General features: G+C 36.0%; 1 protein-coding gene across 1 annotated transcript; it reads left to right on the top strand.

Moving 5' to 3' along the window:
* The first annotated feature begins 10885 nt into the window (after window positions 1-10885).
* On the top strand, window positions 10886-14936 carry LOC136823208 (uncharacterized). Its single transcript, XM_067079381.1, has 3 exons — window positions 10886-11630; window positions 12748-13827; window positions 14393-14936. The coding sequence occupies exons 1-3, from the start codon at window positions 10966-10968 to the stop codon at window positions 14793-14795; spliced, it is 2148 nt and encodes a 715-aa protein (XP_066935482.1). The 5' UTR covers window positions 10886-10965; the 3' UTR covers window positions 14796-14936.
* The last annotated feature ends 308 nt before the right edge of the window (window positions 14937-15244 follow it).

Below are 15244 nucleotides of genomic sequence, written 5' to 3'. Positions count from 1 at the left end.
TTAGCCGAACAAGCCACAACTAAACGAGAAGTCCTGGCAGCTATCGCATCAATATACGACCCCCTCGGAATGATGAGCCCAACAATCATCAAGCTGAAGATTTTCCTACAATCACTTTGGAAGAAGGACATGGACTGGGATGACCCATTAACTACGGAAGACAGAGAAACGTGGCAATAAACAATCTCATTACTCAACAATTCATCAAACAAGTCGCTAAAATCAGTTTCATTTCGTTCGTACATAAGCTTTTTGAATTCTACCATGATATGAGGTCGGTCCTCTGATTTAATGGAATGGTTCTTTTCAAATAACCATGTCTGGACCCTTTTTGCCATTTCCACCAAAAGGATGAGATGACAACAGAGAAGTATACAATTCCAGTGCCTGGCATAACGTCTCATCGCTAGTGATGAAGATTCCAAGAGGTAAGGCTCCGATTGGGGTATCTGTTACAAGCAGGAAAACACGTAAATTGTATTCTTCAGTATTAGAAGTCGAGTCTAAGAAAACCAATTCTTTCGCAGTTGGAACCTTTAAAAATTAGAGAGTTTGATTTCACCTAACGAAACAACATGTAACTAAATGAGACTGCAGCTTTTATTACGAGGTAAATTTTGAGAAATTTCGATGCACTGTAAGGGTCGATTTTTAGCCAGATTTTTCCTGCACTGTAAGACTCCGATTTTAGAGACCTGATTTTTGGCTGAGCGTACGGTCGTTTTCAAAATCGAGTGCCCCCCCCCCAAAAAAAAGTCACTCAAAATTTGAGTTAGACTGGCGGTCGGCAAAAACTTTGGGTCTTGTGTTAAATTGAAAATCGGGGAATTATCCTCGAACAATCAATATCTTTTCACTGACATATAATATAGAACAGCAGCGTTGTAAATTCCAACCCCCCCCCCCGAGCTAGTAGAATTAGGTTAGCATTGAGCTTCGCGCAATAAACCACAGCTAAATCTATGCGACTGGGTTAATGATATAAACAAATACACATACCTTTTATTCTAGAATTAATTTTTTGTATGATATGTAGATACATTTAACAACCTAGAAATTTCATTTTTAACCTGATGATGAGCAGTTAAGACTCGAAAACCTTTGTTTGAATAAAATCAAATTTTTGTGTTGTAAATACACATAATTATCTCCCTTTTTGGTCCAGCGCGCAGCAGAATGGACCTTTAAAAAGCAACTGATCGAAAAGATTTTGTCTTTGTCGGGGCCTGTGTGCGCAATAAATTAACAAGTCGGTTAGATTAAAGGGTTGTTCCAGGTAGGGTCAGGGTTAGGGCTAGGGTATGGGAGGGGAGTTAACCCCTGGTTAGGGTTTTAGCTCCCGGGTAGAGTATGGAGTAAATACCATGTTTATAAGGAACTTTGAACTCCTACATGCAGTTGTGACTCGGTGGCCGAGTGATTAAGGCGCTGGCGTTCTAATCATAGGTGCTTTGTATATAGTAGGTTCGAATCCCATCAGCGACAAAAGTTTCGAAATTTCGGGAAATGCATCAAAAACTTTCAAAACTTAGCAATACAAAGAAAGTGTCAAAGAATAGAGGCTCAGAGTGGAGGATAGGAAGGAAATTTTTTTGCGTCACTTAAGGAACCCGGTACGAACGACACTCGGTTATTGCCACGTCAGCTGGACCTTCACGCCGCTCCGCCTTCTTGTTTACCTTTTCATGGACACGTTGCATTAGTGGTGATATTAAACATAATATTAATGGAGTATTATCTTCTGCATTGAACTTTTGAATAGCTTGATCAGGTAATCTGGATTTTCATTTTCGAAAGATGAAATTCGTTCTGTAAACGAATAAAAGAATGAAAAGTTTCTTGCAAAAACTCAAATTTTATTATCTTAAATTAAAAAATTTACTTGAAATATCCGGTATCGGATAGGCATCGATCTTATATGTTTGCAGCTTGATTCGACAAAAGGGTATTAAAAAGCTTATTGTGTGTTTTTAATGAATGGGAATTCGAAACATTGTTTTAACACTCGAAAGAGCCATCGGGGATTCTCAAAATTAAATTGTCATTTAATAAGGGAGGGATAAATTTTAAAGAGAATGGTACAGACCTCTCTGCAAACTATGATATTCTTCCTTTCATTGTCAAATGAAAATTAAAGTATTTGCGTATACAAATTGTTAAAGTCATTTCTCCTTGGCATTTGCGATCTGTCAGCCATATTGGTATGAAACTCTAAATCATCACGAGATTTAACTTTTATATCCTGTATCAGTTCTCTATACGCAAGACCTGGTGTTAGTCCTCTCTCGAATAGTTGTTTCACTCTTTCCGTTGTTTCTTCAGAAATATCTCTAAAAGTCAAGGATTGCAGTCATGATACACTGTGGTTGTGTTCAATGTCGATTATGGGTGATGGTTCATTTTGATCAAAACTTTTCAAGAAGCTGACACTCAGGTTGAATGTTTGTATTTTGAACCCTTCTTCCAACTTTCTTCTGAGAAAGTTCTGAAGTATTCATTGTTGATTGGTTGCGCGATCGGTGTTGACAAGGTAATAGAATATCTTTTATAAGGGCTGCCTTTCCCTGGAGTGCGAGGAGTAAATGTTCTTAGGGTTTGCTTTGTGTCAGTGTTGTAAAGCTTGATGAAGTTTGCCACATCTTCGTCTGTTTCTAGAAAACATTCAATTCTTGCTTTGAGCTTCAAAGGATCTCCTTTCACATCAATGGTTTTCTTCTTTATTTGGATATGTTCATTCAGAGCTGCTACAAGTTCCTCCGTATTGGAAGTTGAGTTAAATTGCCCACGTATTTCACTCAGCACATCACTGCATGAAGCCGCCATCTTTGTTTGTTGTTGTTTTCAAGATTTTGCTGATTCTGCAAAATCTCATTATTGATACTTCTGACCGTCGGGGGAAGATACTTCCGACCATCGAAAACTAGATTTTCAAAGTTTAAGATACTTCCGACCGGCGATGATACTTCCCACCATGTACGAAAAAAAAATTCGCGGCGGCACCCTCCATCAGCTCGCAACCTTAGTATTCCCCCGGGTCTATTCATTGCTCTTTTTAATTATATAATCATGCTTTTAGGGTGAAAAGATGAAGATGATGAAAAGTCTTGTCTTATTGTTGTGTATGGTGGTTGCTCACTTTGATTGTGTTCAATCCTGCAATAGGCCATTGGCCAACAAGCCAGTGACACCAGAGGGAACGACGATTTGGAGTTTATACTTGCAGCAATGCCAGTTGATATCAAAAGGTTATCCATTGAAGTCTAGACTAGTTGGGCAATGTCATTCGAGCTATGCTGATTGTGAAAGTAAACAAGGTAGCACTAACGATATCACATGTTCAAATGATTGTATATTCACTCATGTTTCATGCTTTGGTCACTGTGAACTAACAAATGAATGCTCCGGATCACAATATAAGTGTTTATGTTGGAAAGCTGACGAAAGCGCTGGATTATCATCAACACCACCAAGTGGTTAATGAAAACAAAAAATACATTTAATTCATCCCATCGTATATATCTTTAAGCGTTACTAAGATTTAGTTATATAACTTAGCGGTAAATCAACCAGTGACGTCAATCTGAAGCTAAAAAGTAACATTTCATCCAATCAAATATTATTTTTTTACACATTTTTTTTATTAGGACCCAATTTATAAGAACGTTAAGGCTGAACTTTGGAAACAAATAAGAAGACCGTAAGAAGATTGCCAGTGTACCTTAACTGGTTTTTACACGTTTCTCATAATAACAATGTGCTACCGTCACAATGTGCAATGTGCAATCTGCTAGATACAATACCCCCAGTGGAGGGGGGGGGCACTTGGACGGTAAGGGTCAGTTTTTCACTTTTTAAAGTCTCTCTAAGGGTTGGAAAAAATAGAAAATTTTAAATTAGTTTAAAAGGTCGGAAAATTTACGATTTGTAGGAATTTTTTTTTATTTCGAGGGAAAAAATTGTAGAAAAGTCTCTCTAAGGGTACAACTTTTTTCAAAAATCGAAGAAAATTTTTCAACTAAAAATTTAATTTTTATAGTCATTATTTTTGACCAGTGAACTGTTATCAGATAGAATAATATCTCACTTTTGCTACTTCATCATCTATTCAGATTCCCTTTGTTAAAAGTGATTATTGATGGTCGTAAAAACAGTTTCTCAAAATCTGATGTGTGGATAGAAATCTCTTTATAGGGGTATGTTTGCACGGTATTTTTTCTCAGTTACGAAATTTTTAGTTTTGGAAAACGATTGATATTTACAAATCTATTTTAGCTTACAATCTGGAATTTCAGGAGCTGAAATTTAGTGATTCCATCGATTTTAACTCAAAAAAGATAACATAACCCCCGTTTTTAGTAATAAGTTGGAGATATTTGATATTTCACATAAAAGCGCTACCAAGGGGTATTTCGGGTCCCATATCTTCCGAAGGACTTTTCTGTTTGCCTTGAAATTTAACAAACTTCTTAACCTAAGGTTGAACTACCACTGGTGTAAAAATGGACATTATAGCATAAGTAGAAAAAAAGCTCAATTTTTGCAATCGCAAATTTAACCACTAAAAATCGCGAATTTTTTAACCAAAAATACATTCAAATATAGCACTTTTGATTCTCTAAAACAAGCAAAAAAACTTCCATAATTATATTTGACTATCAAAAGTTACAGGCATTCTTGTTTCCACTGCCAATTATAATCTGGACAGACTTGATGCGATATTATTAGTATAGGGGGAAATTTGTTCGTTTTTTTGAGGTCGCTCGATTTTTTTAGGTCAAAGTACATGTTATACATTTTTGGAAAGCTAAGGGGTAGGAGAATCAAAATAATTTGGGTACCAATTTTTTTCGGACACTTTGGTGTGATTTTCGGACAAATACGACGGTCTCAGGCAAAAATAATAGGGTGAAAAATAAATGAAAATTTTAGCTTGAGAAAACGGAGACCTGTTGTATATTTTTGGAAAGCTCTCATAAAATTAAAAAAATTAAGATTAGTGATATATTGCGAGTATAGGTGATTTCTGTACCTAACTCGAGATATTAATCCCGAAAAACAGTGTTTTCAGTGTTTTTCAGCCAGAAACAGCTGTTTTGTCCAGTTTTTTGCGCTTTCGGAAGCTCAATATCTCGAGTTAAGTAAAGAAATCATCCATACTCGCAATATATCACTAATCTTAATTTTTTGAGAGCTTTCCAAAAATATACAACATGTCTCCGTTTTCTCAAGCTAAAATTTTAATTAATTTTTCACCCTATGATTTTTGCCTGGGACCGTCGTATTTGTCCAAAGATTACACCAAAGTGTCCGAAAAAACATTGGCACCCAAGTTATTTTAATTCCCCTACCCCTTAGCTTTCCAAAAATGTATAACAAGTGCTTTGACTAAAAAAAACGAGCGATTTTACGAATTCACCCCTACTATATGGCTCTTAATAGCAATCAATGCTTGTTTATTTCTCACGGCTAATGAATTGTTTTTAACTAACATATTGGCCAAAATGATCCCTTCAGAAATGGGCTCTTCCAGAAAATGTCCGTACATGGGGGTGGAGGATGTATTGCCCGGGGGTAAAACCCGTTGTCCAGGGAGCCAAAAGTCACTTTGTCCGAGGGTAAATCACTAAAAATTGTTATATCCTCCACCCCCATATTCAATTTTTTTCTGGAAAAGCCTAATGCAAGCTATTGCAGAAGGTGTACACTTAGCATTTATCCAAGCTGGTGCAACGGTAGGCTTATTTAGCGCCGCTTTCACTCTCTTATATTTTGAATATTTGTGTGCTTTTATTTTCGCAATTCCAGTTCTATTTGGAGTACTTTTATTTGTTAGGAGAAAGATTTTTCAAAATCCTGCAATTAAATTTAGATGTTGACTTGTATATTACTTCTATTGAAAGAAAATGAAGAAAATGTTTATAGAGGGCCTGACTCGTCTTTTCTTTAAACCTTGCTATTGCAACGAACACATCCAACTACTTTTAGTGAATGAGATGGGTGTTGAAAGCCGCGGCTTTCTTATACTATGCGCTCACCTTTCTCCAAGTCGCCATCTAAGTTGCTTGTACACAGCAGACCAAGTATCTACAGCAAATTTCAAAATTCATTATCGTAGAGATTTGAGACTTTTCAAACCGATCACTGTGAAGGAGTCTTAGTGAGAGAGGTGAGACAATAGAGAAGAGTTGCTTTTTATAAATTATACTTCATCGCAGAGGTCTCCGTACGGGAATTTTTTATGAAACAGTCAATGCGTACAGAGTGCATTACGAAGCGATAAACGTGAGATTCTGGCACAGAGTACCATCTAAGGCCCCTGATTAGGAACAATAGTTGGTAGTTTGAGATATAAGAAGATATTTCAAGCAAATGCTCACAGAAATGGCGCTCCACCTTACACATAATATAGCTAGGTGCTCTTTGCAACAACTATCAGCTCAAAACCAATAAATTGTATGTCTGTTTATTTCATTATACTCTTTTCTGTTGCGTAAATCATATGAAACAAGCATCATTTTTTATTGCACACTCAAAACTATTGAGAGGAGAGGCGTAGGACGTAAAAGATACAAAATATTTTTCCAAGATCAGGGGGATACGCTATGACTCAGAAAACTTCTTCAGAAGATGGTTTGTTATTACTCTTGTCATTACTTTTCTTCTGTGGATTTAACAAAGGAAGAGTTATAAGGTAACAAAACAGGCGCACGAAAGACAATTTGTGCACCACCAAAAATGAAGCTAAAGAAAAGATACCTTCAAAATCTCAAGATATCAGTGGAAGCACCATACCAGTTTTTACAGCTGGGAAAAGTCCAAATCTAGTCCAAAGAGAAATAAGGCAAACTCCAATAAAAGAAATATTATCTCTAATACGCGAGATGAAAAAATATAGAAATCACCCTCTCACACTCGCATTCGTCGAGGTACAACAAATACAACTTTTGATCCATTACGGGATGACGCCCTACAAGAAATATGAGGCTAGTGACACCATTAATGTTTTCACTATTTTTTCAATTGTTGCTGGTTTCATCTTCTTTTTGGTTTTGATGTACCTAGAAGTAAGCGTAAACTATATTGTTCTATGTGGGGTTGACAATTAATTTCCAATGGTTTTCCAGATTCCAATGGTTTATACCTAAAATGTTTTTAATTAAAACTCTTATTTTAAGTATTTTGTAAGTAATTTAGTCTAATTTGTATGGGGATGTTCTTCTCTATAAAGAATTCAAACGTACTCAGTATGTTCTTAACTTTTCTGCCGGACAATGTTCTTATAGGTATTCTAAAATTTTTTTATAGAAAAAAGCATGTAATCTTGTAGACGAGGTAACATAGATAAAAAACACAAGACTTCAATGCCAGGGTGATAACCCTGAATTTATTTTAACAACTGAAAATTTTTCCATGATACACTTTCAAAGATTTTTTTCGATAATGCCCAGCGGTGCCTGTTATTGTTAATTTCGGCGCCTGCTTGCTTTTTTTTCACCCTAGAATCAGCAGTTCAGATTTCCATTTCTGCAATACAATTCTTTTGCCGTTTTCCTAGCGGAAAAAGATTAGGACTTCAGGTAGTTGAAAGATAAGCTTCGGAAAGTTAAACAGTTTTCCTGAGTAAACAACACAAGATTTTACGTACCTTTAGAAACAAACCCTTTCCAAATAAGAGGCCCCCCCAGCGGACCCTAAATTCACGCATTCACGCAAAAATTTTTCGCAATTCACGCATTCACGCAAGTTTTTCTCGAAATTCACGCAAACCCGATTTTTTGGGAAATCGGGGAAATTTTCGGAAAAATCGGGGAAATTGTCAAACATTTCTACACATTTGGGTGAAAAGCCAGTTTGCAGAGTCTGAATTATCAGAGAAGTCGTTTGTTTTTGTTAAGTAGTCGAGAGTGGGGCAGACGTTAGACATTGCAATCTACTATAAATGGTAGAATGCCCTCGTATACGAGGCGCCCCAGCGGAACCAAAATGACAAGGCTGCTACACTCGAGATTTTTCGACCGGATCTGGTCATGCACTTGAGAAAAACTTAACTCAGTAGTGATTTTTTCCTGTACACCTGACTATAAGCACATTAGCTTAAAGCGCTACGTAAGTTTTTAACTTTAATCACATGCCATCACGCAAAATATTTTATTCTTCTAACATGTCACTGTCGTTTAGAAAAGGTGAAACTTATCCAGGTTAAGGTAACGCGATAGAATTTTTGTACAAAAAATATCTTAATCATTATCAAAAATAGGTCAAACAAACTCCAGGGTGACACCATAATGCTTAGCTAAGGGGTAAGGAGGCGCAACCATGGTTTGCGCAGAGAGGAAATTTTTTGCATTTCTGTCACCTCGCGGTTGGCTAAAAATGCTATCTTTAACACCATTGAAAAAGAATGTAGTCTAAATTCGTTAAGAGGCGAGGTACGATCGCTTGATAGTTTGCAAAATGAGGTAAAATGATGAACATTTGTTGCGAGCGAAGCGAGCAAACAAAAATTTTAAAAAGAATACTTTTAATCAGGGCTCGCGTCTTGATTTCCTAACGTGGAGGGGCCGAAAACATAGTGACTAAGGGAGGCGCAACCATGGTTTGCGCCGACAGGGGAAAATTTCTATTTTCACACTCTGATGTGCTTAAATACGACTCCATTTCAGACTGATTTTGCCAAGAAATGAGGTTCTCAAAAGTCTGCATCATGGGTATTAAATATTTCTTTGAATTAAAAATTTGTGGTGAGGCCTGACTAATCTATACATGGTTTTTTTTATAAGCAAGTGTCTGTCCCTACATCAGGCTCGCATTATGCTTAGCATTCTATTGATCTCAAACAATAGAGCCATTGTTTAGTGACCAAAAACTGAGCCTGCATATGCTTATAAACGTTATGCTTATAAAAGAAAAAATATGTACTTGCACTCGACTTTTGGCGAGTGCTGCACTCAAAATCTCGAACAAACGTGCCACGTTCTGCAAACTGGGTGAAAAGGGAAATTCCCCGAGTTCACGTAAAAAACAGGGCAGATTCACGCATTCACGCAATAGAAAATGGATTTTCACTTTCACGCAAGTTTTTTTAATTCACGCATTCACGCAATTTTTTTTCAATTTTCACGCATTCACGCAACCAAAAAAGCCCATTCACGCATTCACGCAAACCGCTGGGGGGGCCCCAAATAACATGCCTGTTATCCCGAGAAAAATAGTGGAAATATTCCAGAAAAGTAACAAGAGAAATGCGAATCTTATACAAAACAATATCAATATTTCACAAAACTGTCTTAAAATACTTCATTTGTATTGTCAAAAGTTAAAACCTTGCATTATCATTTTTTAGAGACGTTTTTTTCTGTTATCAAATTTTGTTTCCGATTTTTTCTTTTATAAGCTACCAGGTTGCAAGCCTCGGGCACTCAAATGAGGGTTTTTTTCAACATTTCGTAAAGTGTAAGCTTTTTAGATCTAATCTTACCATGTCAAAGATAGCCCTTGACCTTGACCCAATAAGTATAAATATGGTATAACATCAGGGATGGTCAAAGAAAACCTTTCAAAAAATGAGCTAGAATGCTAAACAACAACAGGGCTGCAGGCCTGGTGGAACAACCGTTAAAGTGGGGAGGCTGAATGCTATGAGATAAAATTCGCCAGGAATTTGAAAAAAATTCTCATTTGCTCAAAATGGGGGAGACAAAAGTCTCCCCAATCTTCCCGCTTGCGCTGAGCCTGGGGTTGGCTCAAAAACTGGAGTTGTTTACAAAAAAATGTATTCTATCGTATATTTTATGCAATTCTACATGATTTAAATGAATTGCCACGAGTACTCATCATAATACGCTCCTCTATCTTGCCTTATAATCTAATTAGTATAATTAAGTTTCTGTCTTATCCATGATAAATTAAGAACTTTCTGAAGGGCAATTAAATCACACAATCAACGTACATCCTTCCCTTTACAATTTGTGTACCTCCTTTATATGTATTGAGCTACTCGTTGATGTATCCATAGTATAAGAAAGCCGCGGCTGGAATGGTAACATCTGAACTTCTGTTGTTCTATCTCTGTCGTAGTTGATGACTATTTTTTGATCAAGAGATCAGTAATGTAGCATCTTAAATGGTAAATTTTATTGGTTTGTCGTTAATACTTACTTCTCAGTGTGTTTTAGACATTAATGATATACCCTTGATAATACACTTGCATTATAAAATCATTGTAAAGGAAAGATCAACAATAAGAAATTTAAACAAGCACAAAATGGCTGGGCTGAAAGAACTAAAAAATAAACAAAGTGCCTCGAATGCCTTTGCAATATTTCACTGAAATCTTTTTAGAAATCAATGAAAAAGTACATCTAGATAATACTGTGAAAGTTTCAAGCCAGCACCTTCAAAATTTATCATTCAAACTGACAAGAAAGTTGTCATCTTGAATATAGTTCTTATAATTTCAATTTTGGCGAAAAACTATTGTTTCCACAAAATACCCCTAAAATATGTCCAATATTAGTTCAAGTGTTCTATTGGGTACAGATTCAAAGATATCTAGCAACAAAAAAACTTTTTGTGAAGGAAAGTAAGAGAAAAATTTCAAAAACTATCTACCAATGATAAACTGAGCATCTTGATGTTCTTATAAAGCTCGGAGACAGAGATGGAACAGCAATTAACTGAAAAGACAATGCGGTACATATTCCAGCCGTGGCTTTCTTATACTATGATGTATCCTTATCCCTTTTGTTTAAGCTGAGATTACTTTAACAATAGTTTTCCAACATTTATCTATTCCTGTGTTGTTGTTTTATTCATCATCTGTCAAATAGCAGATCTATTGAATAAGTTTTTAATAAAGTTTTGTGTTAATAGTGGTATTATCTATTGCTTGAAGTGAGATGTAAATGCTTATATCTTGTCATGTTACTGTACGAGATGATCTAGTATCTTTATAAAATTTTAAAGATGAGAGTTAAGATCAACTACGTTGGAATTGGTTTACTTGCTTCTCTACTATTCTTGGTATTTTATTATTATAAGGGATCTGGATCTAGACCTAAATCTACACATAACGAGATCTTAACATTATCAACAGAAAATGAGCGACACCCTGTACTTCGAACTGTAAAGAAAACAACAGCATTGGCTACGACCAACGATGATCAGGAAGAATCAAACAGAATCAAGTTCACTCAGCTTCAATATGGACTTGATGGTCTTGAGTATTCCCAAGAAGTTCAAAGTCGACATTTTAAAGAAGAGCTCCAAGCAATCAAAGAATCACGAAGCCAAATATTAGAGAAACAAGAAAGTTATAATGAAATACAAAAAGAGTTTGTAGATCGTCAGAAAATACTTGAAGAAACTTTGAAGAATCTGAAAAAACATTTCGATGATGAACATGATGAACGCATGCGTGAACGAGAATACGGTCAAAAGAAATTACATCGTTTAATACGAGCTGAAAAAGAGATCAAGAAACAACGTCAACAGCAGGTTAAGGAACAAAAGAAAGACGACAAGGAACAAAAAGACGCGAATGAATCGGAGGAGGATGAAGCAAAACGAATGATCGAAGAACAATTGAAACGAGACGCAGAAGAAGCTGAATATCAAGCAGAAGAAGAAAGGTAATGCTTATACCCCCATTCTCTCACAGACCAGGTAGGAATTTTTCAGGCAGTGGGAGGGGGTAGATGTCAAACATCAAGGACTGAAACTCGATGGGTGTTGACATCCCCATTTGCTTAATGGCTGGAGATTGGAATTCCATTGTTTTCAGGTCGGAAAATTCAACGGGGATGGAAAAGATAACATGGTATTGTGTGAGGAGGATATGTTTGTTCGATCATATCCATCAGGATCCCTCCCGTTTCTTATTAGGACCCCCCCCCCTCGTTTATTTTTTATTTTTTGAAAATATTTTCAGCTATCATAAGCTGAATTGCTCTAAATAGCCTGCTTGTGGCCTGTAATTACGTTATCTCTTTAGAGTTTTTAGAGGTACAATTTCGGACCCCCCCTACTATTTGGGACCTTAGAGTAAGAGTTAAGACTTCAACATGACAAAGATTGGCTGAAATTTCTCTGAAACTATTGAATGACATCATAGTTTAGCAATGGCATAAATTTTAAAGTAACTATAGCTTTAAAAAAGCCCCACCCATTCACCTATAAATCACGAAATCACGCAAAAAATTGAAAACCACGTTATCACGAATTAAATTTTCTCTCTATTTCGATCACGTTGATCAAATTGGTTCCTCCGATCACTTAATCACGCACTTTAAAATCTTAAATCATGAAATCACGAACTTAAAAAAACGCCAATCACGCCATCGTGAAAACCACTGGGAGCCTCTTAAAAGTACTTGCCCAATCTTTAGCTAATTTTGTCAATAAATAGAATACCCCTGTCTCTCAGGACTAGGATTTTTGTGGGGATGAAAATTTCTATCGAAATCTAATACCAATGAGATATTGTTCATAGGTCAAAAAATTCAGTGGTGATTTTGAATGTATATTTTTTTTGCATTAAATCATGAGTTTTAAATGGAGATGAAAAAAAAGTCAATTTTCCCGTGGGGCTCAAATTGTAGGGTATTTTTGCCACCGAGGATGAAATTTTGGTAAGATTTCCCAGTGGACAGGGGGTGTCATCGGGTATGTGACACAGTAATAAAATCTAAACTTTGAAGAATTTTATCATGTTTGCTAAAGGGTTATTGTTATTTTTGAAATTTTTAGGAAAGAGATGGAAGCAGAGAGACAACAACAGCGTGAATACGAAAAAGAACATCAAAGTCACCAACAAATACAAACAGAGGTTGTACCTTCTGGAATCGTCGTTAACAATCGAGAAGATTTAAACCAAATGAATCAACATGGTAAAATGACTACAACTCGCAATTCAGAACTTAAAAGTGGCAATCGAATGCAAAAAAAGAAGCCTTCGTCAGTGGATCGAGTTTATCAAAACAACTATCCTGTCACGTTTGATGAGGTTGCAATGCTACATATTCATAATGCGACATACTCTAAAAACACACATAAGGAAGTAAGAGAATTCTATGACCGTGAACGTGTCTCTAAGAAGAAGTATGGAGAACGTGTCTTAGACGTAAAGCGTGACCGTGATGTTTTAATGGCTTTATTTCCTGGACCAAACGAGAAGCGTGATCGAGTCACGGATCAGTTACGTGTTCGATTAAATGTAAAAGACACGAAAATCATTTATCTGAAATCTTCAGTGAATACTCAACAGAAGTTTGATAATGATAAATGCAAAGTCAATAAGTGTACTTTTACGAACGATATCAATTTGTTACCACATGTCGATGCTATCTACTCAGAGCTTGATACTATACCGCAGCCTTTTGATATCCAAAATAAAAACCAAATAAAAATCAGGTTTCAACTTGAATCATCAGATAATTACCCAACTTTAACATCAGACACTGCTATTTTTAACTGGACAGCTACGTACAGAGTTGATAGCGTTTTAAATGCACCCTACGAACGTTTTGTAACGAAACTTAGCGTTACTGACTTACCTACAAAGCCGTTAGAGAATTATGCAAAAGGTAAAAAGAAAATGGCTGCTTGGTTTGTGTCTAATTGTCATGCGGGTAGTGGCCGGCAAGACTATATCAAAGACTTACAGAAATACATAACAGTTGATGTGTACGGGCTATGTGGTAGAAAATGTTCGAAAAAAGACATAAAGTGTTTTGAACAGCTGAACACAGACTATAAATTTTATATGGCTTTTGAAAACAGTCATTGCAAAGATTACTTGACGGAGAAACCTTATTGGAATGCGCTTTTGTAAGTATTACTTTACTTTGACTGTGTAATCTCAGCTTTAGTTGCTATGAGTAAATTTCTTATAGTGATTTTACAGGATGGTTAAAGCAAAAACAAAATATTTTTCTTACTTAGTAAATAAGTTCCCTTATTTCATATGGAAGAGACTAGACCATGTTTTCAGGGGATTATGTCAGCCATCTTGTCTCCGTGTATCCAAGGCTTTATATACGTTACTAATGGACGACGGGGATTATTATGTCATCCCAAGTAAACACAAAAAATGCGATAATAGGCACTGAGGTTGGGTAAAGTTTCTGTAACTGTGGAAACTTGGGTGTGGTAAGTAAAATGATGTCACGCAAGGGGTGATATATGCATGGCTTTTATAAGAATTAACGATATAAGAACATCAGGCTTCCATGGCGAAAATATTAAGAGCAAGCTAAGAACAATTTTAGGCTTAACACCCAAAAAGTTAAGAGCAGACTTAAAAAATTGTGGATACTGTTATAAAAAAATGTGTAAGGTACACTATTCAAAGCTCTTAATAAGCATATATACTTCATTTTTTTTCTATTTATAGCTACAAAGTCGTTCCCGTGGTTTTCGGCGCCCATCGTGACGATTACAAACGCCAACTACCACCCAACAGTTACATTCTAGCCGAAGATTTTGAATCACCAAAACATTTAGCTGATTATCTAATTTATCTTGACCATAACGATGATCTCTATAACCAATATTTTCTTTGGAAAGGAACTGGAAAATTTATAAACACTAAATTCTTGTGTCGTTTATGCACTATGGTACATTTGGCGCCGCATTTTCCAATGTGGTATAGTGAAGTCAATGACTGGTGGGGTCCGGATAAAACATGTGTCCAACCAGAAAGGCATAAAAATTTGATGTATAGTTCTTGGGGGAATAAAACAAGACCATCCGAATTTTCGGAATATGTACATTACGGATATAAGAGGATTTATTAGTAGTCTCTTGTTTTTAAATCAGGTAGGGTGAAAATAAAAAAATGTAGTGTTTCCGGAATGCGTATGTACAAACAGTATTAAGTAAGCCCTATGAATACTAATGTTTCAACTACTAACGTGTCTGTGACCGGGTCAGAAAAGTTTTTATTTATACCCGGTCGGTTTCCTGAAACACTACATTTTTTTATTTTCACCTAGGTAAGTTTTTTAATTTGATTAATAATTAATATATTCTTATTATTTATTTTTTGATTTGGTTATTAATTCGTTTCAAAAAGTGCTAAAATTACATGGCATTCATTTTAAATACCTCGTGTTGAGTGATATTCACGCAATATTAAAAACTACCTTAAATCGAACATTAGGCGAATGATAAAAAATGTTTTGTTTCCGGAATGCGGGTGAAGGAAAAAAGTTATCATGCGGCCGGCCGGAAAATAATTTTTTTT

Source organism: Clytia hemisphaerica, unplaced genomic scaffold (assembly GCF_902728285.1).
Source record: "Clytia hemisphaerica strain Z4C2 unplaced genomic scaffold, Clytia hemisphaerica genome assembly, whole genome shotgun sequence".
Taxonomy (NCBI): domain Eukaryota; kingdom Metazoa; phylum Cnidaria; class Hydrozoa; order Leptothecata; family Clytiidae; genus Clytia; species Clytia hemisphaerica.
Note: the sequence above shows the minus strand (reverse complement) of the source record. Positions and strands in the feature narration are given on the sequence as shown.